This window comes from Motacilla alba, chromosome 1A, assembly GCF_015832195.1.
Source record: "Motacilla alba alba isolate MOTALB_02 chromosome 1A, Motacilla_alba_V1.0_pri, whole genome shotgun sequence".
Classification (NCBI taxonomy): Eukaryota; Metazoa; Chordata; class Aves; order Passeriformes; family Motacillidae; genus Motacilla; species Motacilla alba.
In genome coordinates, this window is record NC_052031.1 from 28,561,245 (window position 1) to 28,583,889 (window position 22,645).

Sequence of the window (22,645 nt, forward strand, 5' to 3'; positions counted from 1 at the left end):
CAGGGCCAGGTATTTGGATTTCAGTGATCATTTTCAGCCCCTTCCTATTCAGATATTCTAAGATGTCCAAATGCACAAGGAAACAATTCACCAGGTGATTTATTAAATAAATGAGAATAAAGCCTTTTAAACAAACACTGACAACTGGAGGCATGGTTCTAGAATCTTAACCTATATACAGTCTACACTCTGTATCACAAGATGCTCATCAAAACAGGAATATACTGGAACTCCATCCCAACAATAAAAGAGAAAAAAGTGGTAAAACACTTGATGTTACTTAAAAGTGAAAAAAATTACTTTGTTGCAATCAAGGAGAATATCAACATGCCCACATAATACATGTACTACTATAGATAAACACTCATGAAAGAATAACAAGTACAATGCAAAAATTGCTTACATTTCTTATTGCTTCATAGACAGCCCTAAAAGTTGGTTGTTTATCATCGTGGTAAACACCTCTATTTCCATGAAGAATGAATATACCCTCTTCTTCAGCTGCCTTACAATTGCTTCCATAGATGCAGTGGTCAGGCCGGTAATTCCATTGGCAAGGAAAGACATAAAGACTTTCTGCGTGGGAAAATGAGAGCTCTGGGTTAAGTATCAAAATTGTTTCAGGAAATAAACAAAATTTTTCTTTATTTATTTAGGACAGCTTTATAAATTTCTGTACAATTGTTTTGAAATCTAACAGTTAATTACACTCTAGCAAGCTCTGTACTCTAGCACTGTCTCAAATGTTTTCAGAGAATTAAAGTGAATAGTCCTTGAAGGCTTTTACCCAAAAACCTGCTTATTGAATATTTTCCTGGATTTTTTTCCTGGATATTTTTTCCCATGGAAAAGACAATTTCACAGTGTTAGGCTGAAAATCAAAGTGGATTTACCTGGATTGTGAAAAAACATAATGTTCAATAGATCCTGATCACCCCATGTTATGTTCAGCTTGTATTTCTTCAGTAGTGGCATCAGAATTTCTCCCCACTGTAACCGGACTGGTGTCATATCATTCTAATTAACAGAACAAAGCAAAACAACACACATTCAGGACAGTTACATCTATAGGGAAAGAAATGCCTTACAGAATTGCAGTAGCTTGCACTTCAAAGGTACAGATCTCAAAGGTATAGATAACTTCTTCCTTTTAAATCCACAAGCCTATCTAAGGAAACTCGTAACAAGAGATTTCCAATATGCTTTATTTCTCAATGATCAACTTACTACAAAATTTCCCTCTGACATCTTAAAACAAGAATTCTAACAATAGCAAGGGATTTTTTATACAGCAGTAGGATCAAATACCAAAACTGCATTTAAGTCATGCAGCAAATAGATGGGGACTATTTCAATATCCACACGTCATGCAATTTCTCTCTTTATCACAGTTATATTATACACGGGTTCTAACACTAACTGCAAAAATTCGGACCAGTTCAATTTAAAATTAATTCTTAAATAGTTCTGAACACATACAGATAAAAAATACTGGTTACAAAGTAGTGTATAAAAATACAGAAATCCTTCAAAGGTTTTCAGAAGTATTTTCATCAAGATGAACTTGTTTTATTCAGTTACTGAACTTGAATTTCCTCATCAACAGGACAACTTTTCACTAGCAAAAGTCAGTAAGAACTAAAACAATAGCTGATACCGAATTCCCAAATTCTTGATTTAGCAGAATCACTTCAAAAGAAAAGGAATTCTTCCAAGGTTCTGGTTGAGGAGCAGCAACTTGGAGTACATTGACCTACACTGAATTCCATGTTAACACAGGGATTCAAATCTGCAGTTTAAACAGTTACATATTCTAAAGCTAATCTCTTACCTTTACAGCTTATTTAAGCTCAACTAGAACAGAAAAGGAACAAGGCTGCTCACTTTGTACTCTCTACTTCACAGTTTTGAGTATGGATGGAAAAGCAGTAAGTCCCATAGAGAGAAAATTCCTGAACAAGTACAAGCATTGTATCCTTGCTTCTTTTTAAGCAAGTTGCCAAAAGAAAAATTATATCAGAACTCCAGTATAGTTTCAGATTTGCATATGGAATATCATGTTAAGAGACAGATTACCAGGAGCAAAATATTCAGTTTGAGATTTACAGTATCAAAGACTTCTTTCTCTGAGCTTTACACTGACAAACTAGAAAGTGCATAAAATTGCAGTTAAGATTTTACTCTTCCCTCAGATCATTTCAGCCATCAAATATGAAGGGCTTTCAGAACTGAAGACTAAACCAAGAAATACTACAAGATTTCAGACAAGAATTAATACAAAAAAAGATCTATACCTTATATTATGCAAGAAGTCAAACAGAATATTACAGTCTCTCCTCTCCTAAAAAATTTATGATTATGATTGCCTGCAAGTATTCAATGAGTGCAGGTGTAAGAAATGCACAAGAAAATTCTTCGCTAGTAAGAGTTATCACTGGATTCGATGCAAAGTGATTAAATGAAATAAAAGACAGGCTTTAACACTAAGCTAAACCCTTCCAAAAAAGCAAATAAATAATCACAGTCAGTAAAGATTACTCCCTTACATGAAATTTGCAATTCCCATATTGTTGACCTAAGGTTTGAGTTTAGGCAAAATGCTAAATATTAAAAACAGAATTAAATTACCTCACTCATACCAGGCAAATCATGGTACAAGAACATACAATAACAAATACAGTTTTAGAGCAACACATAGAAATAGAAGTTTAGATTGTTTAAGTCATTATTAAATAGAATTTTCTTTTCACTTGTAGAGTTTTAATAGCAGAGAAATCCAGAGGATATCCCAAGAAGATGCAAAGCAGATAAGAACATGCATCACATAGCCAGATGTCTAGAAGCAATACTACTTGACAAAAAGTGTTGTCAGATTTAAGAACTGGAAACTGTAATATTTCCATAACTTTTGCATAAATAGAAAAGAGCTATATCTTAATAAAATAGCAATGATACAATATGACACCAGTGTAGGAGCAAGAGAAACTACTTGAATAATTACTTGTTTCCTTTCTTTAAAATATTCCATTGTAAGGTGAAACAGCCTGCGAAGTAGGATTCTGATAGAAATGCCTTTTTGGAAGTTACTCAAGTAAAAAAACTCAAAGAAAAATGCTACATTAATTTTAAAATATCCAGAATATAAGCCTTCTCTCCAGTATTCCACAATACACAAATAATGTTAGTGATTTGAGAAGAAAACCCTAAATGATAGTAGGCATTTCTGTGATGACATCAAACTGATACAGACAGGTTCTTAAGAACTCTCAAAACTCTAATTTATTTGAGCAGAAGAAAATGTGCAAGAACAAAATATATGGAGGAACATCAAAGCACTTTCTGACATTTTGGGTTGGTTTTTTCTTTGTTTGTTTAGCTTGGTCATTACTCATTTCTGTACCAGTAAACTTCTGCCTGGCCAAGACTGAAGTTCGACTTACAAAAGCTGTAACATTTAGCCTTTACTATTTATAAAATTCTAAGAAGAAAATATAAAGCTGAGGAAAAATTCTCAAATCACGCAACAATGTCTAAACAAACTACAGCTGCATCCCACAAACAGCTGACCAATTTAAATTTCCTTAATGCCACGGGAGAGCGAGCCTTCTGTTTACATGATTCTACCCTGTTTTTACACTAATAATGTAGTGCTAACACTTACTGCATGTTTATGTAAGCTGATATATTTCAATAACCCAGCAGAGGGATTTCTTTTTTCTACTGTTAGCAAATTGAATTGAATCACAAAAAGGACTGAACTCCAAAGGCTACGACCAAGTAAATAAGAAAAGTATGGAAAAGCAGCTGGTAAGAGACAGGAACCTTCCTTTTAGAAGCAATTTGGTTTTGTGCAGGCTCACCATACTTCTTGAAACTACAGCCCTAAGCAACAATGAACGATAAAAAAAAGTTAAAATGGTTTGGGTCACAGAAGCTCTCTGAACTTTGTTGTTTTTTTTTCTTAAGCATACCTGTGAACCTCTACTTTGCACACTCTATCTGAAGTTAATTTATTTGAGGCTTGCTTGATTTTCTAAGAGCTTGTTGCCCTCCTTGACTGTCTGCATCTCAGGCATCAATAACCTTCTCAATAAATGTGATAGAAGTCACTCCTCTCTATTCACATTGCCCCACTGGTCTTTTTGTTTAAAAGCACCATACCTGTAGCATTTGCTATATCTCATTTTAAAAAAAATCTACATCTATATGTATACAAATACAAAAAAAGACACCTACTATTACCTCTTCAATATCCTTAACAGTCTTGAATGCTTTACATTCCCATTTTCTAACTGCTGCTTAGCAGAGACAACATGTAGGCACTAACCATCAGAAGCTTTACTATGAATTCTAGTGTCACGTGCAGTTATGCAGTATAATGAGCAGTACAATGCAGTACAACATTCAGTAATACATCTGTGCATGCACATCTAGCTGTGCATGTATTTGTGCTGTACAAACTCACAGAGACTCCACGCACAAGACAAATAAGACAAGACCAGAAGGAACAACATCCATTGGCACCACTGACACCCAAGGAGCTGGGATGCTTGTCTGAAAAGGCCTGATCTGACATCCTAAGAAAACTGAGGAGGCTCAAATAGGTAAGTGGATAAAAGATTACTTAATCCTGGAGCAGTACATGGAACTACAATGCAACCCAGATGAACATTATAACCACTGGCTAAAGTCTCTAGCTCTATTTTTTATTTATCCATCTTCTGGATCCTCCTGACTCTTAAAAATCAATGTGACAACAGAAGAAAGATGCTTAAAGGCCTCAAGCGGCTCAGCTTGTAATTTGGGCTACAACAGACAAAGAACCCACAGTTTTAAATCCATAGCACTGGAGGAATATCCTGATCCAAACCTTTCACTTCAGATAAATGCTCTAGCTCCACGGTATCATGCAAAAAGGTCTACGGGTATTTTAAAAAAAAATTTAAAAATTCACAGAACTTATATACTCCTTGAAGAATTTGCTGAGCCTCCTGAAAGAATATAAACAAATTCACACCCTCCCATAACACAAGGAAGCATTTTCTAGTTCTACTGTATTTCACTGGAATAGTTAATGGGACAGAACATGGAACTGTTACCTGTAAGGTCCAAAAGCATTTGCAGTGTCACTGGCAAGGGGTATTAGGACAGCCCCTACCCCTGAACTTGGTCTACCTCTTTTACAAAGGTTTGAGAATAGTCATTTAAGTCATTTATAGTCATTTAAGTCATTACTTAAAAGCAAAAGTCATACACTCTCAGGCCCACTGTGTATAGACTCAGATACATCAAGCTGTACTGTGAAGCCAAACCAGAATTCTGGTACAGTGTGAATAAAAGATCAACTTTATCTTAGTGCTTACCACACTGAAAATAAATCACTATACAGAAAATCACTGTCAGAGCTTAAGGTATATGTAGCTTTTAATGCCATGTTTTTCTCTTTATACTCTTCAGTATTTTCATTTCTCCATACGTTATAATCAGTAAGATTATAAAAGTAGACAATGCAAGACTTCACTAATGGTGTGTGTGTGTGTATATATATATATACACACACAATTATGAAAGGGAAATTTTCTTGGAGAAACTGCAGACATATACTACAGCTACTATAACTTTCTACTTTTAACTACAATGGAGACAATCCATTCTCCATTTCTCTTAAATTCTCTGAATTTCCTACCAAAAAAATACATAGCAAGAATGCTAGGATGAAAGCTGCTTATTACACTGGAAATGGAGGAGAATTAATGTCTTCTGCAAATTTATATTGCTCCTCTTAGATGCTTCTTCCAGAAATTTTTGACTGCATGATTATTTTTCCCTAATCAAACTTCTCTTAAACAGAGATGTACTTTCCCCAAGCATAATCACACAGCACTGCTTTTGTACTTGTGTTTCAAGTACATAAGAAAAAACTTCAAGTCTGAGGAGCAATGACCATTTCTACTGCTGTGTGCATTGCTTTCATGCATGTAGCAGTAGCTACTTTCATGAAAAACTTCTTTATCTACAAAAACTAGGACTTCAAAGCAAATAAAAAGATACTTAAGGTGATAATCACCTGGCTACAATGTAAAAGATCAAAATTTGGAAATCTTTGTTTTCAACAACTTACCAAATGTTTTAGCACCACCTCCTGGTCATACAACTACATACATTTTACAAGTTTACAATATTTGTTTTTCTGGGATGCCTGTAGTGAAGAAATAATGTGGGCATATCTACAGGCAAATGTAATTTACAGCAAATTGTATCAAGTCAAATGATCTCTCAGAACTAAGAAAAAATAAATCAATCAAGCACAGCTGAAATTCAAGTCTTACAGTGAATGACATTTAAAAAACAGATCCTATTTTAAACACAGTGTACTTTCAGAGCATTATTACAATTATAGAAAAAAACATTTTGAAAAATACATATGAATATGAAACAGAAATAGAATTAAAATATGGAAATCCACCAAAAATGCAATTGTGGCAACACACATACCTTGAAATATTTTCTTCTGATACGTGTCATATTCATGAGCATGACTCCAGAATTAATTCCAGTTACTCCATAATAGGGATGTCTAGCAAATCGATTATACCACCCAATACGAGGCTCTTCATGCTCTGGTGCCATTGCAGCAATTTGTGTGGAGTTGAACTTTCCCAGAAAAGACCAAATATCATCAACAGGCCTCAAAAACAAGATGTCAGTATCAACATACAGTAGCGAATCCACATTTTTGAGGATTAACTGTGAGGGAAAGAAATTTAAAACCAAAATTTTAAGTTTTATTGAACTTCTCTTAATAAAACACAAGAAAGTTAAACAAATTTTTGTCATATGAAAATAAATTCACTTGACACTGACAGTTTGCAGTCAATAAATTTGTCATCATTCCTTTTTCTCACATTTTAAAGAATTTCTGTAGAGGGAAATAATTTTCACATAGAACAGCATTGCAAAGGCACTCATTCTACATTTTATATGCCAGGGCTCCTTAGGAGTAGGTGGAGGCCAGGTGTCACCCCAACAGGAGCTGGCTCCTGCTCCCTGGCTTGCCCATGCAGCCTATCAAGCAAGTGTTAGGAGCCTGCCTTTGGGAGACAGCTGCCATGGCTCTAATTCCCCAAGCCTGAAGTATATCCTCTGACGTGTCTTAAATCAGCATATGCACAAAACACTGGCAACAAGAGCCCATTTCTTGCCTCCTTTTCTCTAGGACTTCTCAGACCCATGCATACAGGAGACTCTCCAATGGAAGGAGGAGATGATGAGGTACGATATCCATCTCACCTCTGAGATGATGACATAACCTACACCTCTTTCTGAGGATACTGTGCCATAATGCATCAAGTGAGAAAAAGGACTTTTATGCCACAGGGTACTAGTGCCACAGAAGAATGCTAAATTCAGAGGGTTTTTTCAGATGTCAAAAAGGAGTACTACTTTAAGGAGTAGTAGTAGTTCTTCATTTAAAACCAAACAGAAATCAGATTAACAAGTTCAGTTTGATGCTTCATAAACAGACTTCTGGATTGTCCTATTACAAAGTAACTTACTGGCAAAAATAGTCTTTGTGAAGCACATGGTTTAAACAATTTCTTCCATTCTGCTGCACTCTCAGATGGAAATGTTATTGGATATAATGTGTAATTAACTTTTCCTTCATAGGGGAATTCTTCAAGCTATGTGAAAAGAAATCACAAAAATTACTTCAATTCTATTACAAAAAAAATCAGTTCGCTATTCAAATTGATACTTGAACACAAGTGCAATGCTTCTTTTCTACAATAGAAATCCAAGAATTTGTCAGCTAATCAAAAGACTTGAACAAAAAGTGGCACCTGCAAGCCACTGTGAAGAAAACACATCATATCAGATCACATGCAAAAGGAACAGGAAGCAAAATAAATCAGGATTTACAAAAAGTAAGTACATTGATTAAAACTCTTCCTCTCTTAACTACTTACCACAGAACAAATACCTACGAAATATTTCCAAATTTAATCTTACTCCATTTTAATCACAGCTACTGTTTGCATAACAGTGTATATAAATTAGCATGTGTAACATACTAATGTCACAGTTAATATGACATTTTAAGCACAAAAACAGTCAAATCCTCCAGTTATAGCTTCACCAGCTTCTGAAACTGCTACTCCAGTCATAATGCAATTTTAATTAACTGAAATTTACTAAAATTAGGCATAACTGTATCTACCATATTCAAAAACAGGTGTTTCACTTTCTCTAAACAATATAAGACTGACTCATGCTGTAAGCACAGAGGCAAAAAAAGGACAGAACTATAATTTTTTCTTGTAAAGCCAACTCTAAATAAGCTCACACAAGGTAACTGTTTTGTGTTCAGAACATCAGGCTTGTATTTAACAAATTCAAGATGACAAATCAAAGTTTTGGTCTGTCTCTAGGAGAAACTCTGGTATCAGCAGCTGGCATTCTAACACATGAAAAAATTTCAAAGATCCCCATCCAACACCACGAATGCCTTATTACTTTAGAATCCTGCATTTCCAACACTACCGAACAAGTAAAATTGCTGTACATTGTGCTACAAATTGTGCTACAATTTGATTGAATACATTTTTGAATACTTACTATGTCTTTGAAACTCTCATGCAACTGGTCCTCAGCAAAAATATGAAAATGGAGAGGTTTGATGCTGAAAATAATGGCTGATCTCAACATAGTAACAGTCTCCTCCAGTCTTTCACCACAGGCCACCACTGCTAGATGCATTTTCTCAGAAGGATGTGTTTTCATATAATCATATCTGATACAAAAATATTTTTTCATTTGACATTATTTCTAGCACAGGCTTAAAGAAGAACTCTACTATTTACTGCAGTAAGTAATTAACAAAATATCTTTTACCATACTTAAACCAGCAAAGTGTAACTCAACAGAACATGCTCATATGTATGCTTACATTTAATCTGAACCATTCTCATAATCACTCCCACCACCCCAGCCTACAAGGGGGAAAAAAAAAGGTCTAGAAAATGCATACACAAACACTTATTGTTTACAATCTTACTATTTCCTTACTATTACTAGCAAGGAAATTCACCAAAATAGCTATGCTAAAAGAAAGACTACATGAAGTTCCATTAAAATGTCAAAGGGTGACAGTAGATTAAGTCTATACATGAGTTTTTTCCCTTTTCCCTGACTAAACACAGACATAGAAAAAAAATGACAAATACAGCAGAGTTGAACTCAACAACAAAAGTGAGATAACACCTACTTCCAAGAAGTTCTGTTAAGAACATTTTTGACTGATCTAGGTTTTGTTCATTTTCTGCTCCAGTAAGTCCTTTTTTGTCAAACACACCCTTCAGCACTTTGCCCAAGCACTGCCAAAACACAGAAAGCTTTCTCCTGTTCTTCTGTCTTGCAGGAGAACAATGTGGCTAAACCATTCAAGGAGTGGGGACTGGGAAATCCTTTATTCCTGAAGACACCTGTGCAACAGTTATCGTGAGATGTGCCTGGAATGGATTTTACAGGGCACATTTTAAAGTTATTTCACTACTTCAATACAATAGAATAAAATTGTCATCAGGCAAATACCATTAGCTGGTATTCAAAATCTCCTGTTAGCTGGTATTCAAAATCTCCTGGATTTCACAGATTTAGAAAGAAGACCTTTCAGAAAAGCTTTCAAAGCTTTTAAACACACATCAGCCCAAAGACCATGTGGAAAACAATATTATGCACTTGAGCTGTTTGCACAGACTATGGGAGGAGTGGGCTAAAAAGTATCTGAAGGTTTAAATTACAAGTTTAATGCCAAATTATGCACACAAATCCAATTCTGAAGTTAGAAAACACTTTACGAAACTAATAACAATGGAGAAATGCTTGACAAATTACACATTGTTAGAAACTTGTTGAAGAGAGACACTTCAAAACACAAATTACCAGATGTGATTCTTAGTGCATAATCTCTGCTCAATTTATGCAACCATGTAAATACATACAAGTTTTCCTTTAAATTTACAATAGATAATATGCAAATATGCCTCTTTTCTTTAAGGCACAGAAGACCTAGACACATTATTTGTACTTCCACAAGGCAAAATATAAGCAAAGTTATCACTGTAAAACTACTGAATAGTAATGCCAAAAAATAATGGCTGCATTTTAAAAATTCTGAGTTTTGAAAGAATTTAATACCCTGCAATTAATTTTTTTTTCAATCTTAAATCCTTTTTTTCAATCTTAAAGATCTTTTCAATCTTAAATCCCTGGATTTAAGATTAGTAAAATTTTAACAGATGATGCAGCCAGTCTTAAGTCAAGGTTCAGAGTATTATTAACAATCACATGGATGAAAGAATTCATAGGTCAGATTTAGATCCAAAATAGGGCACCTAAATGAAAATGCTAACCTCAACTGTGTCTGAAGTCTCATTAAAGCCAACAGAGATCCCGTGAGCAGGTTACAGAGTATAGAGAGTAATTCACCTTACTATAAAGTAAACACCTAAGGCTTCAATCAATTTTTAACATAAGTATAGTGCCATTTAGTAAGTCCTAGAATATCCCACTTGATCTCCAGATGCCAAAAAGACTGAGTATTTCAAAGATCATTTTGTTTCTACTAGTCCTGAAAAGATGTCTAGGATATCCAAGTGGTTCCAGATTAACACCAACCACTCACATCTCAGCAGCTAAATGGCTGGTCACTCGGATCATCCTCTATGCCCTTTCAATTTTAGTCACTGTTTAAGACCTAGCAGACACAGACACCAATTTGCAGACAGCTATATTGAGATTATTTAATCTGCAGATTGAAACCTTTTATAAATCTTGAAGCAAAATCTGCAAATTAGTTCAAGTTAACACGCACACAAAAAAAAGAATTTTGAAATATAATCAAGACATGCCCATTCAGACCTTTATATATAAAGCTAATTTAAACATCACACCACGTAGTCAGTAGTAAGGTAAAACACACAATGTAAGTTGAATATGATGAGGGTAGCTGAAACCCAGAAATAAGTACACTGCCACAGTGTGAACAAGCTGCAAGCAGCAGATTAGCCTCATCACTAATCCACTGAAAAGGGAATTACAATAATTAAGCCCTGAAGTCATGAGAGCCTACAGTGATATTACAAGGTCACGTGATAAATAAGGGCAAAACCTACACAAAATGCATAGCTGAAAGCCAAGCTCCTGAACTACATGTAACATACAGCTTTCCATAAATAAAGTATGACAAAAATTATGCTGAAGAGACTCTAAAGTGCACTAAGATTCAAAGACTGTAGTTTATTATTTCTACATCTAGTGATGTCTGTGAATAAAAGAACATTTTTAAGCCACACAACAAAAAACTGATTATGTTATAATGCTGTTACAGTCACTGTGCTCACACAACCTCTCATGTAACTTTCAGACTTACTGAGTTCAATACTTATAAATCTGTGCTTGAAAATTATTTCTTTAAATGAAAAAAAAAAAATTTAGAAACAAACAAAAAAATTTAGCTAACAAAAACTGAATTTCAGCTCATACCAAATGGGAAACAGCTGGACTCAGATCCATAAATTCACAAAAAGTTTTATCCCTGAAGCAGATGGAGCAAGAAGCCATTGGAAAGAAGAGGCCACCATCCCCTCTGTGGACTATTCACTACAAAGGGAATGAGACATACTAGATCTCAGAAACTTCTTAAGGCAAAAGGTAAGAGACTTTGGAGCTGTGGTCCTTACTCCAGACTCCATGGGAAGACATCCTTTATGATTATAAACTGCATTTGACTTCCCTGCATACAGACCAGTGGGAACCACAGCCTCCTTTTTAGCAAGCAGGCCTCAGTGCTGCTCCTCCCCCTTTCACACACACCTCTGTCCACCCCCAAAGAGAAATCTTATCCCCATCTCCATCCAGGAACTTTATTTACTGATAACCCTCAGTTGCCAGCATCTTTCATCGTTCTTTCCTCTTCCCGATGAAAATTGTTCAGGAGAGCTTAGCTTGAGCTCCGCAGCCTCACCTGCAATGTGAACATGTCCCACCCACAGAGCCAATTATGTTTTTCATTATTTGTTTCACTTCTTTCTTCAATATTATGTCGACATGCCCTTAGTTTTTCCACTGATTTTTTCCCATATTTTCTGCCTTCAGCCGCTCCCTTCTTTTCCCATCTCTGTAACCCTTCTCCCCATCTTTCTTCCACTGCAGCTATCTCCCCAGAAGCCAGGGAAAGGAAAACCATGCTCATTTAGATAACTGGTCTGGTATCTGTTATGACCAAGTGATACAATCTTTTGGCAATACTTTTTTTTTTTATCAGTTCAGTTACTGAGTTGACAATGAGCAAAATAAAATTTATTCTACAAGAAGAGTAACCTCTCTGAACCTTAACAGGTTTGGTATCAGGAATCACAGCTCTAGCATGAACCTTTAATGAAAATCAAATACAGGTCCTGAAAGGGTTAAGATGCTTTCAAAAGCAAGGAGATACTTTCAAAAAACTTGTTGAGAAGCAGAAAAACACAAATGTAAATTTTTTATATGCACATTTCTAATTACTAATACCTTATCTTCTGGTGTGGGAGAACCTAGTGGAAAAGCTGGGGAAAAGCAACAATAGAGTGAAATACAAACTGTATTTTAGTAAGGATGTTGGATAGACTAACAAAGAAAACTTGACAGACCCAATTTCTAAAAAAAAAAACAAACTGCCAATAATGTGGGAGTCCTAGCTCCAGCAGGGAAAGAAAAACTTCTGGTAATTAAAATGGAAGAGAAAGAAGGCATCTGCAACCCAGTAAAAGATACTGAACAGAATGCCATGACAGGGTTTGAGTCTTTAGGAAGAAATAAGAGAATTTAATTTTTTTGAGGATACTCATTACAGATGAGGGGTAAGGGCAGTAAAAATAAACAAAACACTTGAGACAAACCTCCACACATACTTCCATGAATTTAGGAAACACATTTAAAACAATTCACTTTTGACAATGTGAGTAAAAAACATGTACGTTAAAACATGCTACTCAGCAGCAGCAAAAGGCCAGGTACAAGCCTTATCCCAAAGTATTTCTGTGCCAAGTGTAGCCCCTCATTCTATACTGATTAATTGTGCTGTTAATAACCTCTGAGAGAAGAACATAGGATATTCTCAGTGAATCTGCTGTAACAAGGTTTTCCAGAGCCTGTCTGTCAAGACACTGCCTTATATTTAAAGATGTTTACCATGACACATTGTATATTAAATTAGCATTTCCAGGTCAATTACAGCTACGAAGCTGTAATTTGATAGTAAGCTACAGAGGTATGTTTTGACAGGTTGTACTTTTCTAGAACCTTCATGGCATCCCAGCTGCACTTCCTGGGCAAAAATAAAAACAACATAAATTTTATTGGCACTAAAATACCCACCAGCTCCACAAAAAGCTTAGCTCAGTCCTTTAGACTTGACACAAGGAACTGCAGTAGAGTTCACCTTTATTTGTATAAGGGTAAAGTTCTCCTATTCTCACAGAATACATGGAAATCACAGCTGAGAGGGTACCAAAATCTCAGGAATATCCTTTATACAGTTCCATCTAATTTGGTGTAATATAAGTGGTTTTCATCATTAGCATAAAAAAAAATCTTAATTATATCCATTAAACTGTGAAGGGAAAGTATTTTCATATGATCAAACTGTATTATTTCAAAGCTGACACTACAATATACCTCAGAGAATCAAATGGTAGATATGTAAGTACAATACAGATGGCTTATTGCATCCTTTTTCCTTTTAATGCCCTGTTTGATCTAAATCAATCAACCACTAAGAAGCCTAACCTGGCAGCCTTTAGTCACCAGAAAAACAAAGCAAATAGGCAGAGAAAGAAGGCAGCAAAGCTACACTGATTAAAATCCAGCTGTTAAATCACTCCCACACTTATTACAAGTAGGACCAAGGTAACTACAGATACTATCTGGATTTGAAAGTGATGAAAATTCTAGTTTTTACTCAGCTTTACATGCTACTACAGCACTGCATGTAAAACATGTCATAATCAAGAGCTTATTTTGTAAAAGTACCCTAATGATACCACTGCATATGATGTCCAAATGTAATCTACTCAATGCCGACTCAATTAGTAGATTAGATTTGAAGTTACAATATATAAGTAATTTTAAATTGACTATAAAAATAGAAGCCCCATTCTCCAATGAGCCTGCTAATTTAGAGAAACTCCTTTTTTCACAACCATCAGAATTAATTTCAATATAACCACACCACGTGAAGCTCAATATACCCAAAAACTTAGTGAAACTTTCTACTTTAGCAGGCAACACAAGTTAAAAACCACTTAGTTGCAACATCCAACAACTGAAATCAGCCTGGTCAGACAGCCATAGTAATGGCCCCTAAGAACTTCTTCTTAGTCAGTCGCATTAGGAAATAAGCAGCCATACCAGCTAGACAACACTGAGCACCTTGAAAGGTGTACTAGAAAAGAAAAGCATCATCTAGACCATGCAAAATCTGAGTATCATGTTATCTTTATCAGCATTTTAAAAATTTTGATAAAATCTATACCACTGTATGTAAAAGCAATCTCATGCTTCTTCTGTCAAGGTGAAAGCTGACAAATACTCTGTGCCAGAATAAAGTTGATAATCAGAATGGTGGTGAAAAAATGTGAGTGCAGAATAGCTACAAAATCCTTCCCACATACAGCAAAAGCAATTGATCTTACACTGATTGACCTGAAGATCCTTATTATTCATTATTAGAACCAGCACCTGTTCAGAGGTCATCAATTTCAAATGTTTTTCAACTATTGCATGACTCATACTGAAGTCTATATACACATCTCTCTCAAAAATTTTCTAGATTTTTTTCTGTATGTCTTCAACATTTCTATCACACATACTTGAATCACAAAAATCCATATAACTCTAGTTTTTACTTATACCCTTAGAGCTACTTAGAGGAAATAATGTAGAAAGCTGCATTTCAAGAGTGTCTATGCCAAGTTCTACCAAGGGTAAACAAACCCCTGTGGTTCTGATATCCAGGAAAAAAAACTAAGTGGAATTACAAGTTAGAAACAGACAGATAACAAGATTTTTTTCAAAAGAAATACTTAAAAATCCAAAAGCTCACAATGTTTTAAAAACTTAGAGACATTCTAACTCTGATATAAATTAGAGCATCTAACTGAGGAATTCAACAAGCACTGATGAGCACAACATATGGGGAATAATTAATTAGTAAGATATTATAAAACAATCCAGCTTAATGTGAAATGTTTAATCTGAACACCACACACCCTTTACTCATTTAAGCAGCTTTTTTTCTTTCAATTTCAAAATGTATAAACATGAAATTCTGCAAACCTTAGGGGCTTACCATGAACCATGTTTCATCATGAAAGTGGACTCATCCATTAAAGTCATAATCAACGCATACTTCAACAGAATTGTCTTCACAGCCACATATGGAATTCTTAATAGATTAATACAAATTACAGCTTAAGGTATGTGCAAATAAACTGCATGGGATTTGTCCATTTCTGGTTCCAAGGTTCCACTTGCCTCAAGCCTGACAGAATATCCAGAAAAGACATTTTCTGCTATTTTTGTGCATTACTTTGTATTCATGGACTTCTTCATGCTTAGTGGGGTCAGAAGACAGCAAGACCCTCTCCTATCTCAACACTACAAGTGTTAGACTGGCCCAGATGTCTAAGGATTAAATGAAGCTTACAGTCACATCCTGTCCCTCCACCTAGCATAAACTAAGCTCTACACCCTCAATCACAACATTTCATTTATCCCACTGTGCTAAACTTCATAAAGCTAAACTTCCAAAACATAACATATGAGGAAAAAAAGCTGTTTCTGTCTATTCAGATAGCTAAATCAGCCTACCAAAGTCATGTGCATCCCTGTGGATTGACACAGTATGGACTGCTACCAATGGCAACGAGAAAAACTCAGCAGCCCCAAATTGCAGATGAAGCTCACTAAGAGAATAAAAATCAATCTTTAAAGAATTTCTTGACAACTGTTGAGCTTCAAAAGCACTGATAACACACAAGCAGAGAGGAATAAGAGATCTAAAGCCTTTCCCACATTAATTTTCAAAAAAAATAGTAAGTCTTGTGAAGCTAAGCTTTTTTCCTCTTTCCTTTCCCAGAAATATTCAAGCTTCATACTAACAGGAAAAGATAACCATATCAAAGGATGATCAGCAAAATTTTAAATGTAAGAAAAATTGACTTACAACTTTGGTTATATACTGAAGAGAACTATGCAGGTCAGAGAGCTACCTCACAAGTAGCTTACTTCTTTTCAAGCTACCTGTGTAATGTGACAGCCTAAAACATCTGAGCCACCAGGTCAAAACATTTAAACTTATTGTTAAAGATGCAGCATTAAGGTAGACAGGCTATTCTTTAATATACTAAATGTTAAAGTACATTCAAAATGGCCTCTTCAGTGCTTTTGGATGGAGTACCCTCCTTAAATTCTATAAAACATGTAACTTGAATTTTAAAAATCCACATGTACTTACTAAGCATATAATTTTATCACAAGTTGTAACATCGGAATTAGTGTGCAGCAAGTATTATTTTAGGAAGATAATTTATCATTAACTTTTCAGACTATACTCAGACAGGCTTTTAACAGATGTTAGCGAGCTTCGATTTAATGAAGCAATATAATTGAAAAAATCTACCCTTGGTAGTAACACTTGAGTCTACAATTCCAGAACATAACGTAACATGAAAAAACCCAGCTAAAGGCAACCACAATATAAGCAGGTGAAATGCATGAGAAGCAATCAAGATATTTTGTTTTGCCACCTTGCTAAAGAGCCAAAAAACATCAGCTACATCTGTCTGCAATCAAACATAAAGTACTATTTAACAACATCCTACCTAAAAGCAGCTTCCCAAAAGCAGTTCATTCCACAAACATCAGAGGGCAGCATCCAATAGGAATTCCAGAAAGATACAGACAAATTCTTACACCTAACAGAATAAGACAAAAAAACCCTATATAAATGTTACTGGTTTTATGACAAACTTAAATGGACAGTCTCCTAGCTCAAGCATAACTTGAACAGTTAATTAGTTGGCAGAAAACTGGCTATGTAATGCAACTTGAATACAAAGGAGAAAGTATTAGAAGCCAATCAGAATTTTTTAAAGGTACAATGGTCCCATCCTTTAGCCTTTCCTCTTCATATATTTTCAGAATGCGAAAAACAGAGGGGCTCAGATTTTTTAGGATCCTTCTATGTTCTAGGCTTAAATTAAGCCCATAGGTAATGAGTAATGAGTGAATGGCAACACCTATTGCTAGAAAGAACTCCACCTTTTCAATACCTTTGTCTACTCAAGGCAGAGGAGCAACTGAAACTTTTCATTTTTGAGGTTACATTGTTCATTTAACACAAGCCCTATTCACCCATTACTCTTGTCAGCGCAAACGTGCAAATCGGATTTTCAATAAAAAACAGGACTTAGCAGCACCAAGGAATTCCATTGTTTCGTAACAAATAGTTAATGCAATACAGAAATAATCACAACATTTCACAAGTTTTCTTTCTACATACTAAAAGCAAGACTAATAATTTATTGACTTGAACTACATTAACAGCTAAAAAAAAAAGCAGGGTTTACTAGTTCACCTCTACATTTTATGCAACAGCAATATAGGAAATATTTTTAAATAGAAACAAAAGTGTGAATTTCAAAGGCTCTGGTGAGAAAATCAATATCAAGAATTATGATCTGAAATGAGTAAGCAGAATATTGTAGAGTAAGAGATAGTCTTGAGTGACCTTCTCTGCTCCCTGCTCTGGTAATACAGAGCCAGTAGTGTTTATTCTCCTTTGAAAGTTAGTATCTGTGAATGAAAGACGTGTGCAAGAAAACCGACACAAAAGCTGCCGATTTTCATCAGCAGTATTTAAGGACTACAGCTCAGAACTCTACTGAAAGTTGGCTTTGCAAGGTTGAAATTAATCAGTACCATCTTGGTAACATAATCTGAAACCTGTGAAGGCCAATGTTTCGCAAATACCAGACAATAATAGCTTAATGTAGCATCAAAAATGTCAAGATTAGTAATTTCTGCTTTTTGTAACACTTGAGAATAACGACCTGATAAACACAGTGTTTCACAAGGCCTCATTTAAGTGCTGTGGGGGATGGTGCAGTTCTTTGCTAGATCACAGGAAATCCTTGTATTCTGTAGATAAATGTGTTGGCTAGAATTTTCAAGTACTTTTATTTCATGACTTAAGAATGCTCTCCACAAATAAATACCCAGGTACAAAAAATGAAAATACAGATTGCAACTCTATTTCAGGGATAGCTGCACTACTCTTTACCAAAGTATAAAACCACGAGTTTCCTCTGCCAGATTCTTTCTTGCATTACTCTTTGTGGCTTTTTGAAGTTTTATAAAAACTCCAAGGCACATAAGATCTTGCACTTATCCGAAGAACAATCTTTACGATCTCTACTACTAGCTTTTTGAAGTAACCGTTTCTCATTACTTTTAAGATAAATTAATAGACAATCTCTCCAAAAGAGTTTTGTGGTTTGGAAGACTATTACGCTATTATTACAGGGGATTCCTCTTTCAGTTGTCAACAAGAGTTTTCTTGGCTGTCTCGAGTATTACCCTACCCAAACTACCAAGGCAAGAGGCAAATCTGGAGTAATGGCTGTGTCACTTCCCTGACACATTGGGCCTTTCCAACATTCCATTTAGCACAAGATTATCAGCCTTGGGTTTGATTCATAAACTGCATATTTAAAACCAAAGTGTTACTAGGATACGTATGTATGCAATTTACCTAATGTCACCTCAAGACATTCTCCTGTCAACAGCAATCTCTCTCAGTTGACTACATGCTGCCATGTTCCCCAAAGTGTTTTCATATAAAGGATTAAGATACTGGAAGAATTGGACAACATTTTCTTCTTGTTATTCACATTAAGATCATTTAAAATGCCACTCATTAAGGTATTTTTTTACTTGAAATGAAATGTGATGAAAGCTTGGACTACAAACAATTGCTTTTATATGCACTGTACCTGTTCACAAACAGGTACAGTCATTGTTACCTCAGAGAGTTACTAGTCAGACAGGAATGGTCACCTTCAGAACTATGGAGGGATATTTTGCTCACACCTATTATTGTTATGTGATTAAAGGCCAGTTCCCACAAATAGAAAGCAAAAAATTATGTAAGGTGGAACAAACTAAACAGGGCACAAGGAGTATCCTAACATAGCCCAAATTCACAAGGGCAGAGAGAGCCCATGAACCAGGCAGATGATCCATCCACTAGCCTAGGTAACAAGAGAGACTCTCCAGGCCAGTTTACCAGCTGTCTGATGGGGTTACTGCCTGAAAGGGTGTAGGACTCATTGTGCGATCTAAGGTGAGCTGGGGAGGAAGGGGAACACAAAAACCAGAGAGATGACAAGAGGTCCCAGTCACACGCGAAGACTCCTGTTTTCCTGGTTGTGGAAATGGCTCCATTCCATCTGCACATGCAGAAGCCAGAGTGGTTGCAAGTGAGAAGACGGCCACAGATCCAGGGGCCTCGAGCCTGCAGAGCCGGGACTGGAGAGATGCGTGTGCACAGCGTGCGTGGGTGGCTGCATCTGGGGCACATAAGCACCAGCCACCAGACCGGCCTGCAAGCAGGGCAGGAGGCTGCGGAGCCAGGTGTCACACAGGCCCTAAGACTGGGCCAGATTCTGCAGAGAACAGCAAGTCTGAGCTACTGAAAGAACCTCTCTCATAGCCACAAGAGATTAGGGTCTGAGGGATGGCAACTGGAGGCACCAGAAAGTCTGAGCTGGCCACCTGGCATTTGAGGAGTGGCTGATGTTTAAGGCTGCAGGTCAGGACCAGCTATACAGAAGACTCCCTTTCATGAGACAATCCTGTGGCCAGCTGCCACAAGGCAGCCAGTAACAAGAAAGGTCCAGCCATTTCCAAGGCAGTAACTGGAAAGGTCCAGCACATTCACGTGTACATGTGTCTGTCTACTCACACCAAGAGGGCGTGAGTACCAGAAACTGAATTGGGTCGGCAAGCCTCAAGGATTCACACACTCAGGTCAGCAACAGCAGAGGCCAGAGGATCAGGAGCCTGTTCCTGGATGGACCAGGTGTCTAAGGCCAGTTACTGGAGGAATCCACCTTACATACATTGATGTATTTTTCATTAAAACCTTTCACCCTGATCAGTCAGAGAAGAGAACAGGATCAGGATGCTTGTTTGTGGTTGTGCAAGCACTATTTCCTATGTGCTGATCTCTGTGGCCAGGCATGCGTGTTTGCACTAAGAACCTATGATCCCACTGGAATAAATGCTCCACATTGCTACTGCCAGGACACCCAGGAACATGGAAATGCAGCAGCATTTCTCCATCACACTACCGGGCTGGACAATTACTAATACCACTGTCAAAAATATAAAAAAAGAAGAAATATGAAGTTTCAAAATTCACTGGTGTCACGAAGAAGCATTCTCAGTGATCTGTTTGTCAATTCAAAGCATCTCTTCCTTAAGCAACCAGCCATTTCTTAACTACCTCTATCAGTTAATCTAGCTTCAACATCCCTGGGTAGCAGAAATTTTAGTATTGCAGACATAGAAAAAGTGTCTATATTGTGACCTGAAAACTTTTCAGAACAAAAGGACAATTTCAAATTAATTTGTGAAATACATAGCAGTGCATAAGTTGCAGTCATGAAGACTGAGACGCTGTGCTCAGGCAAGTCAAGTTTTAACCATAAGAAATCCCTCAACAATCAGTGGTAACCTCCTTTTGTTAATGGAGATCATCGTTGTTAGAAACACTTTTCAATCCATGTGGCATGTTTGTAACTCCACAGCAAACTCAGCAGATGTCCAAATGGTGAGGGGAGCAGCCCTAATTACTATGGTCCTGTCAAAATTCCTTTCATTAACAACCTAAGTTTTATCAACTGCATGAACCAACCAACAGACAGACTCATGTCTCTCCTACAGCATAGTCCACAAATGCAGCAAAACAGGAAAGATGCATTTCCTTCCTACTTATAATCACACGGGAGTAAAAAACTGGGATGATAAATGCTTAATTCAACTCCAAAACACACTAAGAATTTCTAATTCACTAAGAATTTCTAATTCTCTTCAACAGCTTTTCTGAACGTTTGCAGCAACACCACAAATTTGTTATGACATATTTTGTCATAGAAGCAATGGCTTTATTAGATAGGAGATAGTCGATGCAATGCTAGATGTCTGATGCCTTAACTTTTAAACTGGAAAAATCTTGATAATATTTCATTGCCTCACAACATTCCTATGCAAATAATATTTGCCGGTCAAATGCTTGTCAAATTCAGCAGAGTTTTTAAATGAAGTTTCAATTTCAAATCATTGAACGTTTCATCATTTTAAGTTTACCTCATATTTTGAAGTTCTTTGACAGGTTCTGGACCAATTTCTTAAAATAAGAATAGCTGAGAAGCAAACTGATGAAACTGCTGGTAAGCTCTGATACCAAAGAAAACACCTGTGTACAGGCCAAGGAAAGAACCAGCTACCTGTTATAATCACCCTCCTCTGCTAAGGAGGGATATACTTGTGGATATACTTTCTACCATTTTCCATGCACTATAGCCCACTTAACTCGCCCTCTGCCAGAACAGTCAGAGAGCAAGAGACCGGTACAAACATCAGTGCCACACATAGCAGAATGGTATAGCTGGCAGCACAAAAATGCTAAACTACAGTGTAAGGGAAACATGTTCCATTTTAATAAGGTAAAATTCACTGACCTCACTAAATTCACAGAACTGACAACAGACTGATTCCTTCTGTATATCTCAAAATGGCTGTTATTAGAATAGCACTTTTTTGGACCTGAATAGAAAGATGAACATTATCTGCCCTCGAATGAAGTGGCAGTACTGACAAAATACTGCCTTCAAGGGAGTCAACAGCTCCTCCCAATTTTGTATCATCTGCAAACTTGCTTAGTATCCCTTCCAGTCCTGCATCCAAGGCATTTATGAAAATGTTTAGCTATTAAATTCTTAAAGTGTTCTTCAGCTGTTTATACCAAGTCTCAAGACACAAGCCTTCAGTCTCCAGTCCTCTTGTTCTTCCAGCTAGAGTAGTAGTTTGAAACAAACAACTCCTTACTAAACTGATTACCCAATAAATTCCTGTGAATTATTATGTTTATTGGAGGACCCTGCCTCAACCTGTAATCCTAGTTTCAATATGGTGCTTCCTTTTAAGTTATTTTCTTCTTAAACATGTCACCACCATTGCTAAATTCTTCCAGGTGTAGTATTCCAAAGCCTTATTCCATGCTTGAAGTTTTCATGTTTGCATGTTTCCAAAAACTACCAGAAAACTCAACGTTTCCCTCCCCTATTCCAGAGCATGAGCGAGCTCTTTCTGCCCTTGTGGAATATACCAAACTAGACTGTTCAGGCAAAGAAAACACTTCTTGGCTAAAGAAAACAGAAAAACACTGCCGAGTGTATGAATGCCTTCAGATGATAGTTAGATTTGCTCTGCTGAACTATATTTTAAAGCTGTCAGTGAACACAGCTGAAGCAACCCATTT

General features: G+C 36.4%; 1 protein-coding gene across 2 annotated transcripts in view; it reads right to left on the minus strand.

Moving 5' to 3' along the window:
• Window positions 1-22,645, minus strand: part of GXYLT1 (glucoside xylosyltransferase 1) — a 32,581-nt gene that overhangs the window by 7,393 nt on the left and 2,543 nt on the right. Inside the window, exons 2-7 of one of the 2 annotated variants that reach the window (XM_038154341.1) lie at window positions 16,923-17,015; window positions 8,617-8,791; window positions 7,557-7,682; window positions 6,496-6,747; window positions 894-1,017; window positions 404-576 (exon numbers count right to left, since the gene is read on the minus strand). In XM_038154341.1, the coding sequence (XP_038010269.1) occupies window positions 404-576; window positions 894-1,017; window positions 6,496-6,747; window positions 7,557-7,682; window positions 8,617-8,791; window positions 16,923-17,015 (943 nt within the window). The remainder of the gene's footprint in view (window positions 1-403; window positions 577-893; window positions 1,018-6,495; window positions 6,748-7,556; window positions 7,683-8,616; window positions 8,792-16,922; window positions 17,016-22,645) is intronic. The other variant, XM_038154342.1, reaches the window with a different exon arrangement.